This window comes from Nicotiana tomentosiformis, chromosome 5, assembly GCF_000390325.3.
Source record: "Nicotiana tomentosiformis chromosome 5, ASM39032v3, whole genome shotgun sequence".
In the NCBI taxonomy this organism is placed as follows: domain Eukaryota; kingdom Viridiplantae; phylum Streptophyta; class Magnoliopsida; order Solanales; family Solanaceae; genus Nicotiana; species Nicotiana tomentosiformis.
In genome coordinates, this window is record NC_090816.1 from 124,934,899 (window position 1) to 124,960,925 (window position 26,027).

A 26,027-nucleotide genomic window follows, 5' to 3' on the forward strand; every position below is an offset into this window, starting at 1 on the left:
TTGAACACTAAGAACAGCACACTTTCTCTTCATTTCTCATATTCAAAAGTGGAAATCACAGTGCTTACTTAATAAAAAACTATGAAGAAAGTATAAACAACAAAATTTTACATCTACAAACAAACACTGATTTAAAAAATAACCCATTGCCCCTGGACCAAGCTGTCAAAAAGAAGATGAAAACATACATATAGAGGTACAGTTCTATATCTTTGTACATTCATAGACGTGGTCGTGCAATTACTGGATCGTCTGACCTCAGTTCTCAGGTTGAATTTAGTCCTTCACTGCCAATCTAGGTGTCATGAATCAACTGCATCAGCTCGTTGGAGAAGTTCCAAAACACTTCCGGCTTTTCTTTTGGCTCTATCAGTGCCATTCTCGGACAGTTCCTTCAGTACCTCTTCTACTCCAAGATCCCTAGCTACCTTTAAGTTCTGTACATCACCTGTACATAGAGACCACAAAATAGCTGCTGCATTTTCTCGGTTCCGAGAAGAACCTGTCCTAATTACCTCAACTAAGATGGGGATTGGCTCTGCTTGACCAATAGCGGCCTTACCCTCCTGATGACTTGCAAGTATTGCCAATATTGCGAGTGCTTCATCCATCATTCCACCTCCGGGATCCTTGAGCAATCTCATTAGCGGTGGCACAATCCCTGCCCGTACTGCCCTTACCTTGTTTCCTTGATAGATTGAGAGGTTGAATATAGCAGTGGCTGCATCCTTCTTTCCCCTTGGAGTTCCCTGACAAAGCAAATCAATAAGTGCTGGGATAGCACCAGCGGCTCCTATTGCCACTTTGTTTTCGTCAACCACCGATAAACTAAAAAGGGTAGCGGCTGCATTTTCCCTTGCTTCCATGCTTCCATTTCTTAGTACATCTACTATATCAGGTATAGCACCAGCATTTACAATAGTTCCCTTGTTAGATTCATTTATGGATAGGTTAAGGAGTGCAGTAACAGCATGCTCCTGAGTACGAGAATCTGATGAGGATAGCAGTTCAACAAGAAGAGGAATTGCTCCGGCTTCAGCAATGCAGACTCTGTTATCAGCATTTCTTTTGGCCAGCAAACGGAGCTCGCCAGCAGCTGCTCTTTGCTGTTCCGGATTACCATTGGCAAGTTTTTGTAACAACGCATCAATAGCAGCACGATCACAGTCCGAACCACCAGCTCCAGACCTTTTGTTCCTACAATTTCCTTGGTTTTTAGGCAGCTCAACACCATTGTTCTCACACCACAAGGCAATCAGGCTCTTCAAAACATAGTTTGGAGTCAACGCAGTGTGCAACAATGTCTGCTGAGTCTTAGGGCAGGTCTTGTGTCCTGCATCCAGCCACTTTTGAATGCAAGACCTTTCATAGGTCTGCACATGAAAGAAAAGCAGACAGCGTTTAATCTAAGCAAGTTATACAAAGAGCAATTAATTTAATCCTATAATCTGCCAAGGTAAAGTGAACTATCAAGAAAATAAAGGTACTAAACCTGTCCCGTAGATACAATAACAGGATCTTTCATCAACTCAAGTGATATTGGACAGCGGAAATCATCTGGAATGACCGGGGATCTGTGCTTAATCATACTCTTGTCACCCTCAAGGGCATCCATTTCAGGATTCCCCGTCATTGCGCAGTCCTTTAGCTTTCTAAGGAGGAACGCAATCGTTTCAAAGCACTCTTCGGGAACTCCACCACTAGAAATGACCATGTCATGGATGGCGAGTGACTCCTTCTTTAGATCATTTACGGTCCTGAGATGCAGCTTCTCCGACAACCGTTTAAAAATCATGGATTCAGGATCTTGTTCCCTTTCTGCCATAGCTAAATCGATTACCAGTTGCACATCTGGTGATTCCATCTTTCCTTTTGCTCTTTTAAATTGAGTATGCACAAGTTCAATCTGGAAGAAGCCAAACATTGTAAAGATTTTCAGTAAAATAGAATGGACATCGGCCATAACTAACTAGTAAAGGATTGCTAAATGAAGTACTTGTTCTCGGACTTCCTCGGATATATCAAGCTTATTGTAAGGAATGTGGCTTAGTGCATCTTCAATTTGCTCTGTTACGTTTAGGAACCTTAATGATATGGTGTCCATCTGCAGAGCCTGCAAGACGAAAGGCACAGGTGACATTTAGAAATATGAAGCAAGAGACAACCATGATGATAATGTTTAGCACAGCGACAGAACGCGCTTGATGATACTGCACAAAAATCATCCTCCATGCAGAGTGTAAAACTAGAGCAGAGAGCATTCATTTGACCCCTCGATTATGGAAGTACAGATCGGGTACAATCTATAGTAAAAATGGCAACTTGGTGCAGTCCACATCTCAACAGAAACACAATTAAATGAATCATACTGGGTTCACACAGATGACGCTTTTAGATGTGATGCTTTACATGTTTCGACATGGTATCAAGGAAGGCAGAGACATTGGTTTGAATCTCACGTCAACTGTCAATGAAAATATTTCCATGTACTCGGGCCAAGGAAAAAAAATAGGCTAGCACGTGAGGAGGTGCTTTGAAGACCAAATTAAATACTGAAAAGTGTTCTCTTTCAAACTGTTCGAGCTTTTAGATGAGATGGTTCACACAATTTAACAAATCTCATTGTCACATGAGAAAATTCAAGTACCGGATATCCTAAGAAACTGAATTTTCCATATGAGAGATCCAAGGAACAATTCATTCTATTTCCTTTTTATGTTTAATAATATATGTTAGTGTGTCTAGAACATAAGCCAGAAGGAAATTAGACTTAGAACAGAAGGAAACTGGAACCATTTCCAAATTTTATTAAAAAACAGAGAATTTCAGTTGAAATAGAATATACCACTCCCCAAATTCTTGCCTTGAAAGTTTCAAATAGTAGGAGTAAGATACCAAGATGACTTAAGTTGAAAACTAACCAATTTCAAAAATCAAATCAAAAAGCCTAAAACATTTTGAAAACACTAAGATCTTGTCATTTGGCAAACAGTACTTGCTACAACTTCATTTTGGCATACTTCTTGAATTTTCATACTCTTTACAAAATCCTGTCATTGGACATACAGTAATTGCTACAACCCTATGTTGCTCGGACTCTCCAAAAGTATTGCCGCACCCGTGTCGGATCCTTCAAAAATGCACTAAATTTGGAGGATCCGACACGCACCCACCAACATTTTTGAAGAGTCCGAGTAACATAGCTACAACCCGCTTTGAAATTAGAACCACCAAAAATATACTGGAAATGGAACATGGTAAAAGGTGAGACGGAAAGTGTAGATTTTGATTCAGGTACTTAGTTAATGACTTCGAACTTCTGAAAAGCTCATAGAATCTACAAAAGCTTCAAACTTAACAAGGAAAGATCAAAAGTTTCAAGCCAGGGCTGTCTGATGAGTCTACTAAGAGAAAGGTTCGTAACACAATTATATGAAGACAGGAACTACTCAAAAACACGTAATGTAAAGGCTTAGAAATCCATATTTCTACTGCCTAGATAAGATTATGATTTGAATATTTCTAGACCTTACTGCCTTTCAGGAGTACTTAATCCGATTTTACCTAAGTAATTAAAATATATGATTCAACTTTGTTTTGGTTGACAAATATGTAGGACAATTACCAACTAAACTCAACACCTAAATTTCACCACAGAGTATAAAAAGGGAAAAAGTTGAATATCACATTGATCTTTCCAGCAGCCATACAATCAGCAAAACATACATAAAAGGCAGCCCGGTGCACGAAGTATCCCGTGTTTAGAGGGTCTGGGAAAGGCCGCACCCCAAGAGGGTATAATATAGGTAGCCTAACCTGATGCAGGCATCAGTGGCTGATTCCACGGCTTGAACCCGTGACCTATAGGTCACAAGGAGACAACTTTACCGTTGCTCCAAGGCTCCCCTTCAATCAGTAAAACATACAGTAAGATACAAATTGATAGCTCTTATACTTAGATTACCTATATAATTGATCACTTATATTACTTTCTCATTTTCCGAAAAAACGCAATTGGCATATATCATTCAGCAGTGAAAGATTAAGGTAGAAAACAATACCTGAAAAATCTTACTGCCTTCATTTACAGATTTGAGAAACTCCAAAGCTGAATTAAGAGCAATTCTCAACAACTCAAGCCCATGAACCACCTCATCTCCAACCTCAACAATATCACTATCTTTCATTTCCTCAACTAAAGGGCTCAAAAGCTTCACCCTTCTCACCAAATTACTGTACATCCTCTTAGACACATTCTTGCACTCCGGCAAACCTGAAACGGCGTCGATTAACTCCGTCAGCTCATTGATTAAGGCCTCTTTCTCATGATCCATGTGTGCACCTCCTTATAGAAAATGGATTCTTTAATCAAATTGGGAAAACCCCAGTTGGAAAAATTGAGCAAAACCCCAGTTGGAAAAATTGAATCTTTGATCAAATTGGGAGAACCCCAGCTGAAAGAATTGAATCTTTAATCAAATTGAGCAAAACCCCAATTGGAAAAATTGAATCTTTGATCAAATTGGGAGAACCCCAGCTGGAAAAATTGAATCTTTGATCAAATTTGGAGAACCCCAGCTGGAAAATTTGAGTCTTTAATCAAATTGGGAAAACCCCAGTTTGAAAAATGGAATCTTTAATCAAATTGGGAGAGACCCAGTTGGAAAAAGAGCAATAATTTGGCAAATCTTTGCTGAGTTGGTGGTTGGTTGTTGAGTTGACTGAGGAAATTACAACTGATCTTCACCAATTATTTTAGGGAAAATTTTGAGAAAAGCCATGAGGTTTTGGGTTCTAGAGATAATTTTAAGAAGAGCCAGCTCAAAGAACTGATTGAATTTCAAGAATCAAGAGAGAAATTCAAAGCTCTGTGTGAACATACAAGGAAACTGAGCAGGTGAAGCAAAAGATGAAATGAGCAATTGATTAGTGGAGTTTCCATTTAGTCATTTTAAAAGGAGTTATTATTAATACTATAGTTTTTGGGGGTAGATTTGACAGATATAATCATGATTATGATAACTAATAACGAGAGTAATGGTACAACTAAGGGGTTTGTAATGAAAATTAATGCTTCCCTCGGTAGATAATAAGTTATTTTTTAATTTTTTTATTTTGATCCAAAATAATTTTTTTTTATATTAGAGTAAAATATATTTTACCTCCTCAACCTTTTGGAAAATAATACCCCTCACGTTTTGAATGGGAAAGGGACCCTCTTATGCAATTATTTTCCGGTGAGAATTTATATTTTTGAGTAAAGAATTTTTTTTTTCTAGTCTTTCAAAGGTGAAGTTTAATATTTTTTATCCAAACCAATATTTGAGTTTCGTCTTTTTTGCTTGCAAAATTTAAGATGTTTTTTTGTTACATTGAGGTCATTGTTAAAATTTTTATAATAAAAAAAAATATCTTGTATACAAAATTCAAGAACTATACTAAACACACATTCACCGTAGATGCTTTAGCATATCAATTAGAAGGGAAAAAATATACTAAATTAGTTAATTCTCTAACTTATCTATTAGATAAAAGAATTGTTACATGAGTATTAATTTATTTATGTATTTTTGTGTATATTAAAATTATTATGCTAAAGCAATTATTAAACTTTACTTATTTTAAAAATATCTTTATCAAACAGAAATTATAGTTGACAAGGTCATATTTGAAAATTTATTACGGAGGCATTTTAGCATTACATCATATCTTAAACTAGTAGGAAAAGGCTAAAGGGGGCACTCCAAAAATTATATAGATCATAATTGTTGTCATATGCAGAGCTTTTGGCTATAATGAAAGAAGTTGGTTATTTTAAAAATTATTTATTCAAAAAAAAAAGATTTTTATTCCAAACAAAATGTTTCACCGGAAAGTTATTGTACAAGGGGATTCCCTTTCCCATTCAAAAAGTGAGGGGTTATCATTTCCCAACCATCAAAGGTTGAGGGGTATCCTTTCCCATTCATAAGTTTTTTTTTATCTTTTTATTTTGGTCCAAAATAAGTATTTTTTTTATATTATCAATACGGTATTAACTTTATTTTTCAAAAATTTGCCCTTATTTACATATTCCAAGGTGTCAAGTTAATAATATACAAATTTTAATTAAGGATAATTTAGTCAAAATATTTTTTTTCTCTATGAATTAGTATTTTCTTAAGGGATATGTCGAAGGCCAAAAAAGTCATTTATTATGAATCGGAGAAAATAAAATATAGTGGATTACTGTAATGTGTGAATTGGCAATTTAAGAAGTGAGGGAGAAGAGGGAAAATACGGGTATGATCAATCTCAACATAAGATAAATTTGTATCATCTGTTTTTTGGACAATACCGCCCTTCTAACATTTCTGGTGTTCTTTTTGGGGCAATAAGTAGTTGAAGATACATTGAAAATATGTTGGAATTGTTCCCCATCACATTAAACCAACTCAAAGAGTATATAACTTGTCACACATGCTAATGTGTACCTTATCCAGAAGAAAAAAAAGTAGATTATAATTATATGAGTATTCGTTTGTAAGGAAAATGTTGTTCACACAATTTGATGATGATTAGGGTACAATTACTATTAAAACATTTCACTGCATGCATCATGCTTGAATCAAAGAAAAAACCCAAAAAAAATCTTGTTACACATAATTTACATATATTTTTATTATTTAACCATGGTTATTTTACATGCTCAGAGACAACCGTTGTATCCAAAACAAATGTTACAATCCAAGTCGGTGACAAGTATTGTCCATTTTGGATCTAGGCCCACATAGATTTATCTTTCGAATTACGTCACATCGAGTACCATGTGAACTTGTGTCATGCTTTATATAACTCTTTATTTTCCTTCCTTATTCCGATATGAGATTCATCTAAGGTGACATGTGCGAGATTCGGCTCTGGTATCATATTTGTCACGACCCAAGCCAATGACACATATTATTCGATTTGGGCATAGGCCCGCATGAATTTATCTTTCGGGCTACGCTACCTCGAGTCCTAAAAGTACACATACTATATGAACTTGTGTCATGCCTTATATAACTCTTTACTTTACACTCGTTCTGATGTAGGATTCGTCTAAGGTGACATGTGCGCCACTTTTTAAAAAACTTGTCAGCCTAAAAACCTGTCAATCCTGCTTGATCCGCTCTCATCAGTATTGCTCCGACATGAGCATCATAAGTCATAACAAAGGAACTAGTCTACTAGCTATGGTCGTACTGGAGTGTCACAATCTAGGTGCAGCTATGTTTCTTTAACTATGTTTATTAAATTGTCAAAGTTTATAGTACTATTTAATTTTACTTGGCGATACTAATTAATATGATTTGGTGGAAATATTGAATATTAAAAATATTTTTCCGAATAAGACACACCTGTCTACTTGCCTATTGGGTGACACAAGATGGGAAAAGGCTGACTTGGCAAAGAGGGGAAGATTTGGTCAAAATTGGGAGCATGAAACATGATGTGTTTTAGACATTTGGCCTATTTTTATTGACGTGTCTGCCGCATGCCTATTGCCTTTTATTACTCCTATTATTATTGTTGTTCTGTAATTATCAATTAATTAGTACATATAACAAAAAATTAAATTATGGTGGATGTCTACTCTTCCTATATGATTTTTCAAATGCTTAATGACATATTCAATGACATATTTCTATGCTTAATGACATATTTTTCTTCACTTTTCATGCCTATATAAATGTCTTGTAATAGATAAGAAAATATACACAATTGAAGAAGAAATAAAAATCTCTCCTCTCTTTCTCTTTATATCTCTTAACTTGTTTTTTCTTGTTCTATATTGTTACTTTGAGTCATATTTCATAACACGTTATCAGCACGAAGTCTCTAACCTCAAGGTTGAATTCCACTTATGTGTTACAGGCACGTCTTTCTGCTACAGCAACAAGTCCGAGCTTTAAACCATATAAGTTTATATCAATATTTGGAATAAGCAATGGTCCGATTATTAAAAAATTAGTATTTATGTGGCTGCTAAGGATGTCACCTTGTTAAATTTTTTATTAACTAAATAATAGGTGGCATGCGATATACTAAATAATCTACAAAATTAAAATTATATATTATTATGTATGCTTATGGTTTTACCTTATAATACGATTTTAGTATGCCTAGTATAATGATTATACATTAGTTTACTATCAAATATAATATAATAATAATAATAATAAACGTAACTATTTTATTTTAATAAGATAAAATATTAGTACAAGAAGTGTGTACTACACTAAATTTTTCATTGATGATAGTTCTTATCAAATTAACATATTGAATCATTTCTATATGGAAAGCATATAGTAGTAGATAGTAGACAAAGATTTGTCCCTTATTTTTTTTTGATTTCCTGATTAACCTAAAGATTCTGCTATATCTCTTTATTTTTCTAGAGAGCATAATACTTAATTTCCATAAAAGTGCATGGTAACTAGTAGTACTATATTATTCTATTTGATACATCATTTTTCTTTAATGTTCTGGTCATATCACTTTCATCCTGAAGTAAGCTTATTGTAGCAAAGACCACGTGTGAATTTTTAATATTATTTTGTATTTTCATATATCTGTTTAGCTGATTTGAGCAAACGAAAGTCTATTGTTGAGAATTATATCCAAATGACATTATGAAGAGTTTAACTCAAGAGCTACGCATTTTCTTCGTATTTGAAATTATTTTTGTCCTTTGCTATTAATGATATCAATTTCAATGAGTTCAAGTCGCAATGCACCATGAGGGTAAGACATCAAGATCAAGTCCTGATACTCCATGATGATAAGAGTTGGGTTTGAGTCCCAATTCATTATGGCCTAACATGTCTTTATATTGGTAAGATATTGGGTTTGAGTCTCACTATACCATATTGATGATATAATGATGACTAAAGAAAAATAATATATTTTTCATGAAAAGACATGAATATTGCTCCACTTGATTTGCTCCATTCTTGAAGTAAATGTGATAGATGCGCATAATAAGTCTAAATGAAGAAAAGTGGTTGAATAATGAACGTGAGCGTTCCAAAGATCAAATTAATAATAATCATCAGTATGATTATAAAAGGAGAACAATAAGGGTTCTCAAAATAGTCCTTCAAAATGTGATGGCAATGTTTACCATCAAATTGATATGAAAAATAATAAAGCACGCCGCTGATTATGATCCATTCCTTGAAGAGAATGTGACTTGTAATAAGCATTGAGAATGCAGATCCATTCCTAAAAGTTAATGTGGCAATATGTGATAAAAGTAATGAATAAAGACATGCAATGCATGATTAGATGAATACCACACAACTCACTTCTAAGGGAGGTTTGAGTGAAATAAAGAGAATAAATATTATTGCGTGGTTACATGAATATATCATTGGTCGCGTACATGTGATACGCCAAAAAATATTTTGGTGTGCCTTATAAAAGGTTATTAAAGGCAAAATTAAAGCAAGAAATGATTTTGCTTATGATGATTTTGATCATGACAATTTATTATGATATAATTTTCTCCGTGAATGAGACATTTACCATATGAATGATGTGACAAAAGAACTTGTAGTACAAAAGTTGTTAAGAGCTCTGGAAAAATTAATTTGTTACCACCCGGATGAATAAAATTATTCACGACATTGATATTGTAAAGTCTCAAAAGAAACTTTTTGAGTTTCAAATGTATAAGTCAAAGTAGTTGGCATATTGAGACTACAAATGAAAGGAATATTGAATATCTTCATATTTCTATAATCATAACGGGTAAATATGAAAGATTACCCAATTTTTTTTTATTTGTACTACACAAATATAAGCATGATGATGGAATCATATGTCACAAGTAAACTAGAGGTTTACTAAAACAAATATTAGTTGGCATGACCGGTTGACCATCTCGATTCAATTATGATGTGAGAAATTAATTGAGAATTACATTGGCATATATTGAAGAAATATAAGATTCTTCAAAAATTCTCTTGTGCTGCTTATTCTTATGATATACCAGTTAAGGTTGGGATTGAATCCCTTGATTTCTGGAACGAATAAAAGGTGATAAATATATGGGCCCAGTCACCTTCCATGTGGACCGTTTACTATTATATGATTTTAATAGATGCATCTATTCTATGGTCACATGTGCATTTGTTATCAACTTGCAGTTTGGGTTTTGCAAGATTGATTGCTCAAATTATTAGAGCACAATTGCAGAATATAAATTATGATGATTTATCTTGATAATACTGGTTTAAATTCAAGTTGGTTTAACAGAAATTGTATGCCTCCAATTATATCTAAACCATTGGTTATGAGAAAAAAAACTGCCAATTTGTTTTTTGGTATGTGATGTATTATTTAATATACAACAGCACTTGTACGCATCTAGCCAAGTTATGATAAGTTCTCCCTATCACAATCGGTTCAGGGTCAGGAACCAAATAATTTCCATATAAAAATATGAATATGCTATATGATTTAATTGTTCCACCGCAATGCACAAAGATGGATCCCTAAATAAAGCTAGGGATATGTGTTGGTGATCCCAACAATAGGGGGAGAAAATGGGCAGCTGAAAAAGTAATGAATATAATTAATTATTATGAGTACATCTAGATCCTCGTACGAGAAAATGTGAACTTAAATTTAATTGATAATTCATTTGCAAAATATTGCCAGGCGTATTTGCTGACCCAAAACTAAATGTCATATTCAACTGCTAATGCTCCAAATAAAATAAAGTTCATAATGAATAGAGTCTATGATATGCATGAAGCATAATAGACTAATCGGTTCCAAAGATAAAACTCCTTGAAGAAGGAGAGGAGCAAATGCTCAAGATGGTCATAATAAGGAGGCAAGTGCTCTAGAAGAGCACCTTGACATACCACTTCATAAGACCTCATGGGAGAGGCTCAGGTACCTGAAAATAATAAGATAAAGAGATCTCAATAAGTGATGTTTTTATTGGATAATAGTAGAACCGATATAAAATGATCGTCGACGATATTGTTAATATAATGTAGCGCTTAATATTATTAATATTGACGAGGATCTTGAGCTCAAATCTGTCATGAAATTTGGATAGATATATGATTGGCCAAATGAAAAATACGCAATGAAAATTGATTTTACCTGAAAAATATGAAGTTGGACTGATAGTCCCAACACCTGAAAGTATAAAGCCAGTGGAGGTATAAATATGCTCTTGTGCGAAAAAAAGGTCAAGTCAATAGACAAAAAGACGACTTGTGTCACAAGAAGATTTGTAAATATCCTGCCATTGATTATATAGAGACATGTTCTCCTGTGGTGGATATCGTCATTTCAGGTTTTAATCTTGCAATACAAGAAAAATGTGATATTTGTATAATGAAAATCATTGAAAGATTTATTGTTCTGAAGCATATTAAGGTTTCCAAGAAATTTATTAAATAAAGCTTCAAAAATCCTTATACGGATCGAAACAATCAGGACGCATGTGGTATAATCGCGTGAGTGAGTACCTGTTGAAAGAAGGGTACAAGAATGATTCAATTTGTCCTTGTGTCTTTATAAAAATATATGAATTTAAATTTGTTATAATCGCCGTGTATGTTGATGATTTAAATATCATTGGAACTCCTAGGGAGCTTCCTAAAGCAGTAGACTATTTAAAGAAAGAAATTGAAATGAAAAATCTTGGAAAGACAAAATTTTGTCTTGGTCTAAAAATTGAGTATATGAAAGATGAAAATTTTGTCCAAACATGCACTAAAAAGATTTTTAAGTGATTCTATATGGATAAAGCACATCCATTGAGTACCCCGATGGTTGTGAGATCACTCGATATAAATAAAGATCCATTCTGACCTCATGAAAATAATGAAGAGTTTCTTGGTCCCGAAGTACCATATCTTAGTGCAATTGGTGCACTGATATATCTTTCTAACATTACAAGGTCCGACATAACTTTTTCAGTTAATGTCTTAATAAGATATAACTCTGCTCCTACAAGGAGACATTGGAATAGAATTAAACACATATTGCGGTATCTAAAAGGGACTATGGAATTATTTTATGGCAATGATTGCAGTCCCGATCTTGTTGGTTAGGACGATGCTGGGTATTTATCTGACCCACACAAGGCTCGATCTCAAACAGGCTATATATTTACATATGGAGGCACTGCCATATCTTGGCGATCGACTAAGCAATCAATTGTGGCTACTTCATCTAATCATTTTGAGATAATTGCTATTCATGAAGCAAGTCGAGAATGTGTATGGTTGAGGTCTGTAATACACCTTATTCGAGACAAATGTAGTTTGAAGTGTGACAAACTACCCACAATTTTATATGAAGACAATGCAACATGCATAACCCAATTGAAGGGAGGATTCATAAAAGGGGATAGGACAAAGCACATTTCACCAAAGTTATTTTTCACACATGATCTTCAAAAGAATGGTGATACCAATATGCAACAGATCCGTTCAAGTGATAATATGGTTGATTTGTTCACCAAATCTCTACCGACGTCAACCTTCAAGAAACTAGTGTACAAGATTGGGATGCGAAGGCTCAAGGATGTGAACTGATGCTCTCATCAGGGGGAGTTAATAAGCGTTGTACTTTTTTTCCCTTACAAGGTTTTGTCCCACTGGGTTTTCCTTGCAAGGTTTTTAACGAGGCAACCAAAAGGCGTATTTCTAAACATGTGTACTCTTTTTCCTTCACTAGAATTTTTTTCCCATAGGGTTTTTTTTCCTAATAAGATTTTAACGAGGCACATTATCTATGGACATCCAAGGGGGAGTGTTATAAGAAAAAACAAATTATGGTGGATGTCTACTCTTCCTACATGATTTCTCAAATGCTTAATGACATATTCAATGACATATTTTTATACTTAATGACATATTCAATGACATATTTTTCTTCACTTTTCATGCCTATATAAAGGCCTTGTAATAGATAGAAAAATACACACAATTGAAGAAGAAATAAAAATCTCTCCTCTCTTTCTCTCTATATCTCTTAGCTTATTTTTTCTTGTTCTATATTGTTACTTTGAGTTATATTTCATAACAGTACATAGTATAATTTTTAAAAATAACTTATGCTTACAGTTTTATCTTTCCATATATTTCATCAATGACTGCAACTTACTCTCTATCCGTATACTAAGCTATGAATGGCTTAATATCGAATACTGATAACAATATCAGCAAACGAACGACCTTCTCATATACTTCTAGTTATACATTCTCAAATTAATTTGAATTGAAGAAATGAATATACATAATCTTTTATATTTCACTCACTAATTCTATGTAAAAAAGAGCATCTAACAAAAAGAACATTTATAACGAGTTATAAAACTGAGGGGAACATCTCAAAATAACGAGTTTAATTTAATTCAATTTTCTATTTTATCTTTAATGACATAATTTTATAGTAGTATACTTAAGACCATAAGTTTTAAAAAAAATTCTTTCTTGCTTAAACTTCGTATACAATCAAATAAATTCAAGTAAAATGAATCGGAGGGAGTATTATTTACTAATAAGTTTCTTTTATAATAATATTGTATTAATATAGTACTCATAGTAGTTTCTTAACTTCTTATTCAATTAAATGGTGTTATGGAGTAAGTATTTGGTAATTCAACCAAATTATTTGCTAGGTGCAGAAAATTAAATTTTGTTATCGCCTAGTCGTTATCTATAAGAACTGAGGCCAATTAAACAGCGCAACGTTGGCGACAATGGAGAATAATTCCACCTTTTCCTTTTTTTTGTTTGTGTGTTTTTTCAACTATTTGAAGGGAAGTTTTGAAGCAATAGTAAAGTTGCATTCGGGTTATCTATAGGTTACGAGTTTAAGTCGTGAAAGTAGCCACTAATGTTTGCGTTAGAGAAGATCTACGGGGGCGGAGCTACAGTGTTGGTTGTGGGTTCGGCCGGATATAGTAGCTTTTGTTCAAACCCTGTATTTGTATATGAATAAATTATTAATTTAGAATCCAGTAACTTAAAATAATTATAATTTTGAACCCATAAAATTTAAATCTTAGCTCCGTCTCTGATTGTCTATATCACTTTCTCCCTTTTTCGGGCCCTGTATGAATGCGACATGACTTGGGTAGAGAAGTTTCCCTTTTTTCAACTCTTTGGAAAAGTCTGAAGAATAGACGTTAGTTTGCCTGTTTGCCTTTTGGTGAAGGCATTAACGATGTCCATTGGCTGTTCAGTCTTTGAAATTTAAACTAATTATTACAAAAAGAATATTCAATGAAACAGGAGTCGTTTAGATTTCTCAATTCTTAACATATATTTTAAAAAGTAAAATGTTAAAATAGAGTAATTAAAAATCAAAGGTGACAAACTACAGTTTTTTGTTTAGTGGTCGTTTGGTTAAATTTTGGTTGTTTGATTTGTCATTGTGTAATTAATTAAGGGTGTTAAATAAATAATTTTAATTAAGTACAGATGGATTTAAAACAGGTCGATCAGTAAGCTAATGATCAAACCCACACAAAATTAATTTATTTGAGTTAAAAGTAGTTAAGTTAAAATTAGTCGAGTCAAGTCAAAATTCAAGTCGTTCAACTGAAACTTAACTAAATATTTAGCGCGAGTAATTTTTTTACTGATGAGATAAGACCATTCACACTCTTTACATACACTCTTTTTATTCTCTCTCTGAATCTAGTTCTTTGCATTAAAATCCAATTGACGAATTTTTCCTTTTATTTGGATTTTTTTTCTTCGTTTTATTTTTTTAAAAGAATTGATCATTTGACATGAGATTTCCGAGTTTTATACGCGTTTTCACTTTTCTATGCTTGACTCGCTCTTGTCATCATTTGGTTTCATTTTCAGAACTCTTATTCACAAAGACATAAGTGAACCTCAATAAAATAGACCAACAATATAATGCTTAACATGCATCTTTCATTTTTATTTACATTATAATAAATCAGAATTATTTGGAGTGCATTTGCATCTCTTCTACTCTTTTCGCATTTTCTTCAAAAATTAACTAATCCTTCTTTCTGAAATTAATTTTATCTCTAGTTTACTTTAACAACCAAAATTATTAAAATTTGATGACTGCTAAAGTTTTTTCTAACTTGTTTGAGATTGATGTGTAATAGTTGTTGTTATTCATGATTATCAAAATGCTACTACGAGTTTGTGTTTCAAGAATCATAGGTATAAATATATAATTACTCTAGTAATTGGTCGCTTTGACCAGAAAAATCTATTGAGATTATCTAATTATGTAAAGTGGCTAGTTAGTTGTAAAGTGATTAGTTAGATGCAAAGTGACTATGCCAGACATTCAGTTAATTAGATAGGATATTATTTATATATATAAAACACGTGAGGTTTATTTTCCGAATGCTCTCTCTTTCTTCTCGAATGCTCTCTTTCTCTCTCTCTCTCTCCGACATCCATTGTTGTTCAAGCTGAGCTCGAGCCAACGTTACTTTGAACAATTAACATGGTATCAGATCTTGGTTGTTCCGATATATCATCTCTCAATTATCCATTTCTCCTTTGTGTTCGTCGATTTCTGAGAGCGGTCTTGTTTTTGCCTGACTATCTGATAAGGGGCCTTTTCTTCCAAAGTGTGATACTCACACAATTAATCTCAATCACTCATGGTTGTTGATGATTTGAGCGATGTGGCTAACACAGAAGTGAACATCGGAGTTACAGGAAATTCCAAAATCGATCCAAGTGATCCCTTGTATCTGCACCCGTCGGATAATCCCGGTGCTATGCTTGTTTTCGTTCCCTTCAGTGGAGTTGGTTATTGTTTATGGAGGCGTAGTGTGTTGCGAGGTCTGTCAGTGAAAAATAAGTTAGGGTTTATAATTGGCGAATGCAAGCGTCCAGACCCTCACTCACCCATGTTTCGTCAATGGGAGCGATGTGATGACATGGTGACTTCATGGATCCTTAATTCTCTATCAAAGGCAATCACAGACAGTGTTGAATATGCAAATGACGCTATGGAGACTTGAATTGAGCTAGAAAATCGATATGAGCAGACAAATGGAGCTCGACTGTATCAAATCCAAAAGGAAATAAACGATACATCTCAGGAGACTCTTGATACTACCAATTACTACACCAAATTGAAGAAGCTCCGGGAAGAATTGAGCACCTTGAGTAAAAGGTCTTAATGCAGTTGCAATTGTACTTGTGGCGCGAAGGAAAATCTACAAAGCTGAGCAAGATATGCGACTAATACAATTCCTCATGGGATTGAATGAAACCTACACTGTGATTCGAGGAAGTATCCTCATGATGAACCCATTACCAAACTTAGCTCAAGCCTTTTCTCTCCTAATACTAGATGAGAAGTAGGGGGAAGTCAAACCAAACACTCAGTTGTTTATCGAATCAACCTCTATGAATGCTGCTAGTTTTAGGTCCAACACTTATAGGATCAACTATTCGACCAACAACAACAACTATGGAGGACAAGGAAGGGGAAGACCTATATGTGACTACTGCAAGAAACCAGGGCATACTAAGGATAGGTGTTTCAAATTACATGGCTACCCTGAGAGTTCTGGATATCCTTGCAATCAAAACCAAAATCCAAACCAAAACTTCAACCAGAATCAAGGCTTCAATTGAAACCAGAATTATAACAAGGGAAAAAAATAGTGGCCAATGTACATGGAAATCAACCCTCGGATATGTTATCTAACAAAGGAGAGGAACAAAATAATTTGAATGAAGACCAGAACATCAACCTGTCAAAGGAGCAATATGGACAAATTATGAATCTGCTACAATGCTTTAATTTCAAGCTGGAATGAAGGAGAGAATGCAGGTGCCACCAATCTATCAATGGAGCTATGAACTTTGCAGGGATAATATTTTGTACTTCCTCTATAGATTTTGGTAAATTGTCATGTCAATATCTCAAAAACAAGACTGATTCCTGGATATTAGACTCAGGGGCTTCCAATTATATGATCTTCAATAAGTCCATATTAACCAACATAGTAACATTGCCCTATCCACTCCTAGTTGTCGTACCAAATAGATATAAAGTGAGAGTAACAGAAATTGGTAGTATAACACTTATGCCTGATATCATTTTACATAAAGTAATGTTTGTACCTTCTTTCAAATACAATCTAATTTCCATTCATGGTCTGACCAGTTTTAACCTAGAAGCGTAGTAGCCTTCACTGACAACTTTTGTATTCTGCAGGCCCCTTAAATGAAGAGGGCTCTGGAGATTGGTAAGGCTTGTGATGTGTTGTACCTTCTTTGCCCAAAATGTCTGAGAAACAAGTACTCAAGTTTTGATGTTAGCAACTCAGTCTCTTGTCTTGGAAATAAGGCTCATTGCACACATAACTCACACTGTCATATTGATTCATTTGTACATAGTTCATTGTCCACAAATAAGTGTGTATCCCATCCACCTATAAATGGTTCATGTTTGAATAATAAAAACCTTAGTCTGAATTCTTGTGTATCACCTGATCAAGATGTGAATGTTCTGTGGCATAATAGACTTGGACATGTACTCTTTGTCAAAATGAGGGGGATTTTCTCTATCCCCATTTCCTTTCCTTCAAAGCAACCCTTTCTTTGTTCCATTTGTCCAATGGCCAGGCAGGGAAGACTACTATTTCCCTAGAAAATAATTTTTTCCACAAAAATCTTTCAACTACTACACATAGATATATGGGGACCCTATCATGTGGCAACACATGACAACTACAAGTACTTCCTTACACGGGTAGATGATTATAGTAGGTCCACCTGGACTAACCTTCTCACCTGCAAAAGCAATGCCTTACAAGGTTATAAAAATATTTATCTCTATGGTTGAAACCCAGTTTAATACAAAAGTTAAAACAATCATATCAGGCAATGGCTTGAAATTCACTAGTATAGAGGCACGTATATTTTTTCAATCCAAAGGCATCATTCACCAAAAGACCTGCCCTTATATACCACAACAGAATGGGATAGTATAAAGAAAATATAAACATCTCATGGAAATTTCCAGGGCACTCCTATTTCAATCAAAATTAACTGTAAAATACTGGGGTGAGTGCATCTTGTGTGTAACCTATATCATAAATAGATTACCCTCTTCACACAGTTATCCTAAATCCTTATTCGAATTACTTCATAAGAGAAAACCAACATGCTCTCACATGAGAAGTTTTGGATGCCTGTGTTATCCTTCTATACCAAAAGTACATAGAGACAAGTTTGAACCTAGAACATCCCCACACACATTCATTGATTATCCCTATGGTGTCAAAGGGTACAAGGTCTTAAGTCTTGCCACTAAAAATATGTCTGTTTCCAGGGATGTTGTCTTCGTTGAGAATGTGTTTCCTTTTACTATATCACCTGAAAATACTTCATTTCCTTCTGTTCTTAATTATGTTCCCTTCATTGATTATATACAGAAGGGCACTGAACATACTTATGATAGTGATAATGGCACCAATGTTACACATGGACAATCCCAACACCTTGAGTCCAACACTAGTTCACCCACTTTGAGTCCCTCCAGTCCTTTACCACAACTTGGAGCACCACAATCTTCAAGCCACACCTTATCACCAATTGCCTATCAACCTGTTAACACACCTATTGCCTTAAGGAAATCACAAAGGCCACACATGACACATGTGTATTTACAAGACTACCTACACTCACTCCCTAAGCTAAAATCATCACCATTTGTTGCTCACAACAACTCTGTTGTACCTTTCTCCCTTAATGCCATTTTCTCTAAAAATCATCATGTAACCTCTGATGTCTTAAATCGTGAGAGTCAAAGTCTTGTGAGAGATATCTGCAGTGACAGTGAACCCTCATCGTATGAGGAGGTAGCTATGAATCCTGCTTGGCAAACAACTATGAACCAAGAGTTTGAGGCATTACATGCCAACCATACTTGGGACTTAATTCCCTTACATGTTGGAAAGAAAGCCATAGGATGTAAGTGGGTATATAAAATAAAACATAAAGCAGATGTTAGTATAGAAAGACTCAAAGTTAGACTGGTTGTAAAGGAATATACCCAACATGCTAGAATTAGCTACACAGAAACATTCTCCCCTGTAGTTAAGATGACAACTATGAGGTCCCTAATAGCCATTGCTGTCAAGAGAGGGTGGTACATATCCCAATTAGATGTAAACAATGCATACCTACATGGGGATCTAAATGCAGAAGTGTACATGGAGGTCCCATAGGGCCTAGCAGTAGATAACTCAGAGTTGGTCTGCAAACTCAACAAATTTTTTTATGGCCTAAAACAGGCAAGCAGACAGTGGTATGCCAAACTCACTAAGGCTTTATGCTCAATGGGTTATGCACATTCAATGTATGACTACTCTTTATTTTACAAGAAAACTGAGCTCTCATCTGTTTATATAGCAGTGTATGTCAATGACATTGTAGTTACATGGACTGATACTGTGGAGATTAAAGATTTAAAAACATTCTTGAACAACAACTTCAAAATAAAGGATCCGGGGAGGCTACATTACTTCTTAGGACTTGAGGTTCTTTACAAAGATGATGGGGTAATAATATCCCAGAGAAAGTTCATTCTTAACCTGTTGAAGGAATACTAGTGCATGGATTACAACAACTTCAACTCTCCACTGGACCCCACTGTGAAGCTCAAATCTAAGGAAGGAGAAGCATTAGAAGATCCCGCTTACTACAGAAAATTGGTAGGGAAGTTCAATTTCCTCACCAACACCAGACTAGATATAGCTTACATTGTGCAACACTTGAGCCAATTCATGGATGACCTCAGAGAACCTCATCTAAAAGCAGCCTTTCATTTGCTCAGATACTTAAAAGGGAATCCCACATATTCTTGTCTAAGGATCCAAATTATATAATCAGAACCTATTGTGACTCTGACTAGGCAGCATGCCCAGACTCCAAAAAATCTGTAAGTGGTTACCTTGTGTTGATGGGCAGCAGTCCAGTTAGTTGAAAGTCCAAGAAGCAGGACACTATCTCTTTGTCCTCTGCAGAAGCTGAAAACAGAGACTTGAGGAAGGTAGTAGGAGAACTAGTGTGGCTGAGTAGATTGTTTGAAGAATTCACATCCTTTTTTCCGAAGCCCATTGCAGTGTTTTGTGACAGTCAGTCTACCATGCACATAGCCAGGAACCATGTGTTCCATGAGAGAACAAACATATAGAAGTTTACTGTCACTTTGTGAGAAGCAAGCTACAAGAGGGATTGATTTCACTACATCATGTGGGAACTACAGACCAGCTTGCAGATGTTCTAACAAAGGCCCTGACAGGAGTCAAGCATTCAGCAGCTTTGCACAAGTTGGAAGTGTTTTCCACACCACCAATTTGGGAGAGGGGGGGGGGTATTGAGATTATCTAATTATGCTAGTTAGTTGTAAAGTGGTTAGTTAGATGCAATGTGGCTACACCAGACATTCAATTAATTAGATAGAATATTATGTATATATATTCATTACATGTATCACTAACACGTGAGGTTTATTTCCCAATCCTTTCTCTTTCTTCTCGAATGTTCTCTCTCTTCGACCTCCATTGTTGTTCAAGTTAGCTCGAGCCAGCTTTTACTTTGAGCAATTAACAAATCAACTTTGGGGTTAAGTTGTACAAATTACTCCATCCGTCTCAATTTATATAATATTTTTTTCCTTTTTAATCGGTCCCAAAAAAAATAACACCTTTGTATATATACTAACAATTCAACTTCAAATGCACTCAACGAATAACACGTTGAGCTAAAAAGGAGACATATAATACAGAATATTATTTACGAGAGCTATCCTCTAAAATAGAGATAAGGACAAAAGTTTCAATCGCTCATTTAATATTATTGTATACTTAATTATTCCTACTCTATAAAAAGTGGGAGTTTAAATCAGTAGCACTTATCTAAAGTGAAATCTTCCTCTCTCTAACGACAAAATTAAAAAAGAAAAAGAAAAACACAAAAACAAAATTAAAGTCTCTTGTCCCCGCTATTCACGATCTATCTTGTCCGTAAAAGAACTAGAAAAAATGACACCCTTTTTTCAAACCAAATATGAAATGGTCTTTCGGAATTCGTTACGTTTTTTTTTTTTTTTCAATTTCTAATCAACATGATCCATTACTTACGGGACTTTGTAACCTACATATATACCAATAATAAATCCCAAAATTCCCATAACACTTCACTGCATTTCATCATTCATTTCTTTCTGCTTTTTTGTCTTAAAAATATAGAAAAGTTTTAATTTAATTATGGCAACCGAAGGCAAGAAAATGGTGACATTAAAATCAAATGATGATAAGGTATTTGAAGTTGAAGAAGCTGCAGTTATTCAATCAGAAATGATCAAGAACATGATTGAAGATGGATGTGCTACTAGTGTTATTCCACTCCCAAATATTGATAGCAATACCCTAAGCAAAGTCATTGAGTATCTCAACAAGCACATTACTAGGGACGAGGATGAGGACGAGGATGATGACAAGGACAAAGGAAAGGAGGCGGAAACAGGTGAGTAAAGTTGGAAAATGAACGAGTTGAGTCAAATTTGGACAGGTCTAAATTAAAAAATAAGTCGTAATCCAACTTGCCCAGAATTTGCTCGAGTCAGAATGGAATAAATAATTGGTCATAATTTAAGATGCCCAACATGACTCAATTTTTTGCCCTTTTAGGCTCTTGATAGAATTCTTTCAAATTGACATAAATATCAATTTTTTTGCAAATTGATATAAATTGTAATCTCAAAAATTGATCCGTAATGTTTGGGTTTGGTTAGATTTGACCCGTCAGATCATATAATTTTGGCTCATTTGATATGATATTTTGATGGTCATTTCGAGTTCAATCTGTTAGGTTAAATCAATAATTGAGTCATAACCAACCCCGTTTAATAGTTCACTGGTGGCGGAAGCCAATGTCCAAATATATCGGCGGACTCATTCTAACTGAAACAAGGGGTGAGTCTTTACCAACGTCAAAATATTCTATTTTAGAAAAGCCAAAAAAGGTAAGAGCCTAATGCAAAATGTTGCTTTACTAAGATAAGACAAGAAGCAAGATCGTCATTACTTCTTAGCGCATCCATTTTCTTGCTCGTTAGCGTTTGACTAATAAAATAGAAAGAATCTTTCTTGCTTGTTTAGTAAAGTCTCATTTTTTTGTTTAAGCTCGGACTAGTTACGAATAAATGAGTTGATTTTGCTACCTGTACAGGTGATGAAGAAGATCTCAAGGAATTCGACGAGAAATTCGTGAACATGGGATGGGAAGAGCTTTTCGACATAATAATGGCTGCAAATTATTTGAACATTCACGAGTTGATGGAATTGTGTTGTCAATCTGCAGCTGATAGGTTGAAGAACAAGAGTGTTAGAGCAGTTCGTGAGATGTTAAAGATTACTAATGATCTTACTGAAGAAGAAGAGAAAGAGATTATTAATGATGCTCCTTGGGCATTTGAAGGACCTGAAATTGATGATACTGTTAATTAGACTATAGTAAAATATCAATTTAATTAATAAACAATAGGTAAAGGGATTTGTTTTTGGTAGTGTGGGGATTAAGGAAATAATAATCTCCCCATTAGGTTCTATGGTTATTTTAGGTCTAATGTTACGTTGGTTCTTTAATATTTTTTGGTTATTGTACTCGCATGTTTGAAGGGAGACTTGGCGCAATGGTAAAGTTGTTTCTACGTGATCTATGGGCTCGAGTTGTAGAAGCAGTCATTAATGCGTACATTAGAGTAGGTTGTTTACATCACACCCCTTGGGGTGCAACCTTTCTCCGGACATTGTGTGAACACGGGATGCTTTGTGCACACCGTGCTGCCCTTTTACTCTGCATGTTATTCATGGTGTTTTAATGAATTTGAGTTATTTTGCTTCGTTAGTTTTGTGTTTCTGATTTTTCTTTTAATTGCCTTTTTAATATGCAAAATCTATTGAGGATTATGTGTATCGTTTAATACAGTTTATGGTTCCTGTTTCTTGAATAGAACATGGAAATTTTCATTTCTTGATGATTCAATTGTCATAGGAATTAAAAAAGAAGAATCGATATTGAGGAAAAAGCTGTTTTTTTTAATAGTTAGAAATATCATGATATGGGCTAAAAAATCGATTGTAGTGCTTACGATAACAACCACCTCAGTATAATCCACAAGTGGGATATTGGGAGTATAGTATATACGTACACCTTACCTATCTTAATGGTATAGAAGCTGCTTCCGATAGACACTCGGCTCAAGAAAAGATGAAAAGAAAGTATTAGCATCAAGCAATAACACAATTTTAGTGCTTCTGATCCTAATTTAGTATGTTACCTTTGCTTTCAAAAGATAATCTTTTTAGTTATCAAACACAACCAGAAAGATGAATCAAAACCTGTTGCTACAGATTGGAAAAGAAGTACAAATTTTGAAATATTTAACTTTAACACAACACATATATCTATAGAGTTGATCATATATAAAAGTGGAGTAATTATGTATTTCAAACTATAGCGAGTTTAACTAAACCCTAAACTAATCAACGAAAGGAAAAACAAAAAAGAACAAATAAACTTCAAACACAATAGTTAAACATAATCATACTGTAAAAATAATAATTACCAAGACAAGAGAACACTAGAAATCATCCACTTCTCTTCTCAATCTCAAGCTTCTGCCTCTTCTGCATAATATTAAGTCCTTGTTTTAAAGCTACCAAAACATCCATTTTTTTCACTAAACTTTTGCTACTTTATGTTGTATCCTCTACTTTACGTTTCTTTGTAACTTGTTTAATTCCTCTTGCCAAGAAAAAGAGAAGTTTCCTAAATTTGGCATCTGATTTTTCTAAGTATTCCCTCAACGAAGCGATTCCATTAGCCAAATCGTCTTGTTTCTCCTTCATCTTCTCGATTTCTGACATCAATGTAACGTTGAAATCTCTCTGGCTCCTCAACTCTGTCTCTACCCCATTGCAATAATTTTCTTGATAACAATGTTCTTGAACTTTCTGGTTTTGGTTTCGTCGCTTTATGTTAGACAACAATTGTTTCTTCCCCGGTTGAAACCAATAATGTTCATACTCCCATTTTTGCAATCCAATCTTCTTGAACCCCTGTTGATCATAGTATACAATGAACATTTAAATAAGATTCACTGTTATATTGAAAATAGTAGCATAATATAAACAAGAAATAAACAAGGTAACTTACATAGTTATTGAGTTGGTAAATAAAGCTAGATAGATTTTCATGCTTGAAATATTGAGGTAGAAGTTTGGAACATAGTCTGATATGATCCCAAATAATAAAACTGGTACCAGTTAAACTCCAGCTAATAATAGAATTCGTATTCGGATCATCCACCATTTCATATGTCTTCGTTAAGAAAGGAGGTATACGAGGATTGCGTAATACTATTGCACCATCAGAACCAGAAAATTGACTGATATTGTTCGTCGCCATGTTAATTTCTTGTGTTAAGAGAAAAAGGAGAAGTTTTTTTCTGAAAACTTTGCAGATATGTGCTATTTGTTCTTTGTATTTAGTAGCTTTTCTTTTTATTGTTTAGCCACTAATTTAAATTAGAGTCTTTGGATTTAGAATATATATAAGTGATCACATGATATAGTTCCTTTTGATAGATAGTACTATTTGATTCTCCTTGAATTGCCCTTAGTAACATGCAAATTGAAACTTTTCCTTCTTGTACTATACCATTCTAGAAACAGTACCTTGTCTATAGAACATTGTGAAAATTCGTCATAGATTTCAAAATATTTGAGGGCAAAAAGAGCAAAGGCTAGAGTTAAATGATAAAGTTCAGAAAAGGGGTGTTACTCCAATTAAGAAATTGATGATGGAAAGCAGAACAAGAGATACTTTTTCATATGATCTTTATGTAGAAAAAATACAACAACAACAATTAAACTTTTACATCCGAACAAGTTGGGATCGGCTATATGATCCTTATTGATTATGTTACTCCATATAAACTCATTTCAGGCCAATATGAGTATTTAATAAGAATAGAAATAAAAAAGTGCTAAAAATTCTTTAAATTTTCTACTGACCTATAAATTTATGAAAGGCTAAACAACTCCTAGAAAAGCATGTGACATAAAGTAAAAGTGCTAATATAACTAAAACATAATCTCCACTAATATGTATCACTTATATAAAATAAAATTCTTTACTGTACCCCATCTTTCGACTAAATTTAAATGGATTCCAAGAGATTGTAGGTCTTTCGAACTAACTTCCTTCCAAATTATTTTATGTCTACTTCGTCGCCTTTTAAGACCTTCATAGATGTGAAAATGATGTTTGACTATAATTTCATATTTTTAGTGCATTACTTACCTTATATTTTGGGGTTTTAATGCGAAACTATATTATATTTATGATTAACTGAATTTATTTTATGTGTAGGTACGTATGAGATGAATTTTGAACAAAGTGACGAATTTGGAGTACATGGTGAATTAATTGTAAATAGTGTCTTTATGATCGAGGACCAAAATTATTCAATGTGGAAAAGAAACAATGCAAAGGAGTTGGAAAGGAAAGACAAAAACGTGACTCGGAAAAGTTAGGCAGCAAATCAATTGGAAACAAAGTAAGGCGTCAAAATTCAGCCGCCATATACCAAGCGACGCGAGAGAAATTCCTCGCGTTAGGCTTCGCGACGCGAGGTCCAGCGGCGCAGGCTGCTTCGCGCATTCCACGTGGCGACGCGTGATCCGAGTTTCGAAGTTATTTTGTATTCTATTTGATTTTGGACTTGGTTATTTCGTTTAGGTCTTTTACCTACACATATAAATAGTCATTAAACACCATTTTTTAGGGGTGGATTTGACCTAAGGAGGCAAGAACACACTAGGAGCAAGGCGAATAATTCTTCTACTAGTTTTTCACTTCTGTCTTCCTATTTTCATTATTGGTTATGAATTCTAGTATTATAGTTTTGCATACTATTATGAATAGCTAATTTGT

General features: G+C 34.4%; 3 protein-coding genes across 3 annotated transcripts; 1 reads left to right on the forward strand and 2 right to left on the reverse strand.

Annotated features, from left to right (window-relative positions):
- Window positions 1-4,944, reverse strand: LOC104091337 (U-box domain-containing protein 14). Its single transcript, XM_070175306.1, has 4 exons — window positions 4,062-4,944; window positions 1,997-2,113; window positions 1,493-1,906; window positions 1-1,373 (listed from the first exon to the last, which is right to left on the reverse strand). The coding sequence occupies exons 1-4, from the start codon at window positions 4,332-4,334 to the stop codon at window positions 303-305; spliced, it is 1,875 nt and encodes a 624-aa protein (XP_070031407.1). The 5' UTR covers window positions 4,335-4,944; the 3' UTR covers window positions 1-302.
- A 16,223-nt stretch (window positions 4,945-21,167) lies between these two features.
- Window positions 21,168-22,934, forward strand: LOC104091336 (SKP1-like protein 1). Its single transcript, XM_009596657.4, has 2 exons — window positions 21,168-21,551; window positions 22,257-22,934. Exons 1-2 carry the CDS (start codon window positions 21,293-21,295, stop codon window positions 22,532-22,534), a joined length of 537 nt encoding a protein of 178 aa, XP_009594952.1. The 5' UTR covers window positions 21,168-21,292; the 3' UTR covers window positions 22,535-22,934.
- An 851-nt stretch (window positions 22,935-23,785) lies between these two features.
- Window positions 23,786-24,497, reverse strand: LOC104091339 (heat stress transcription factor A-9-like). The gene is made up of 2 exons (XM_070176887.1): window positions 24,399-24,497; window positions 23,786-24,148 (listed from the first exon to the last, which is right to left on the reverse strand). Exons 1-2 carry the CDS (start codon window positions 24,495-24,497, stop codon window positions 23,786-23,788), a joined length of 462 nt encoding a protein of 153 aa, XP_070032988.1.
- Window positions 24,498-26,027: the final 1,530 nt, after the last annotated feature.

Coding starts and splice junctions, on each gene's coding strand:
- LOC104091336 (XM_009596657.4), top strand. CDS start 21,293: ATGGCAACCGAAGGCAAGAAAATGGTGACATTAAAATCAAATGATGAT. Junction 21,552..22,256: donor AGGAAAGGAGGCGGAAACAG/GTGAGTAAAGTT, acceptor CTACCTGTACAG/GTGATGAAGAAGATCTCAAG.
- LOC104091337 (XM_070175306.1), bottom strand. CDS start 4,334: ATGGATCATGAGAAAGAGGCCTTAATCAATGAGCTGACGGAGTTAATC. Junction 2,114..4,061: donor AAGGCAGTAAGATTTTTCAG/GTATTGTTTTCT, acceptor TTCGTCTTGCAG/GCTCTGCAGATGGACACCAT. Junction 1,374..1,492: donor TTATTGTATCTACGGGACAG/GTTTAGTACCTT, acceptor TTTCATGTGCAG/ACCTATGAAAGGTCTTGCAT.
- LOC104091339 (XM_070176887.1), bottom strand. CDS start 24,497: ATGGCGACGAACAATATCAGTCAATTTTCTGGTTCTGATGGTGCAATA. Junction 24,149..24,398: donor TAACGAAGACATATGAAATG/GTGGATGATCCG, acceptor TATGATCAACAG/GGGTTCAAGAAGATTGGATT.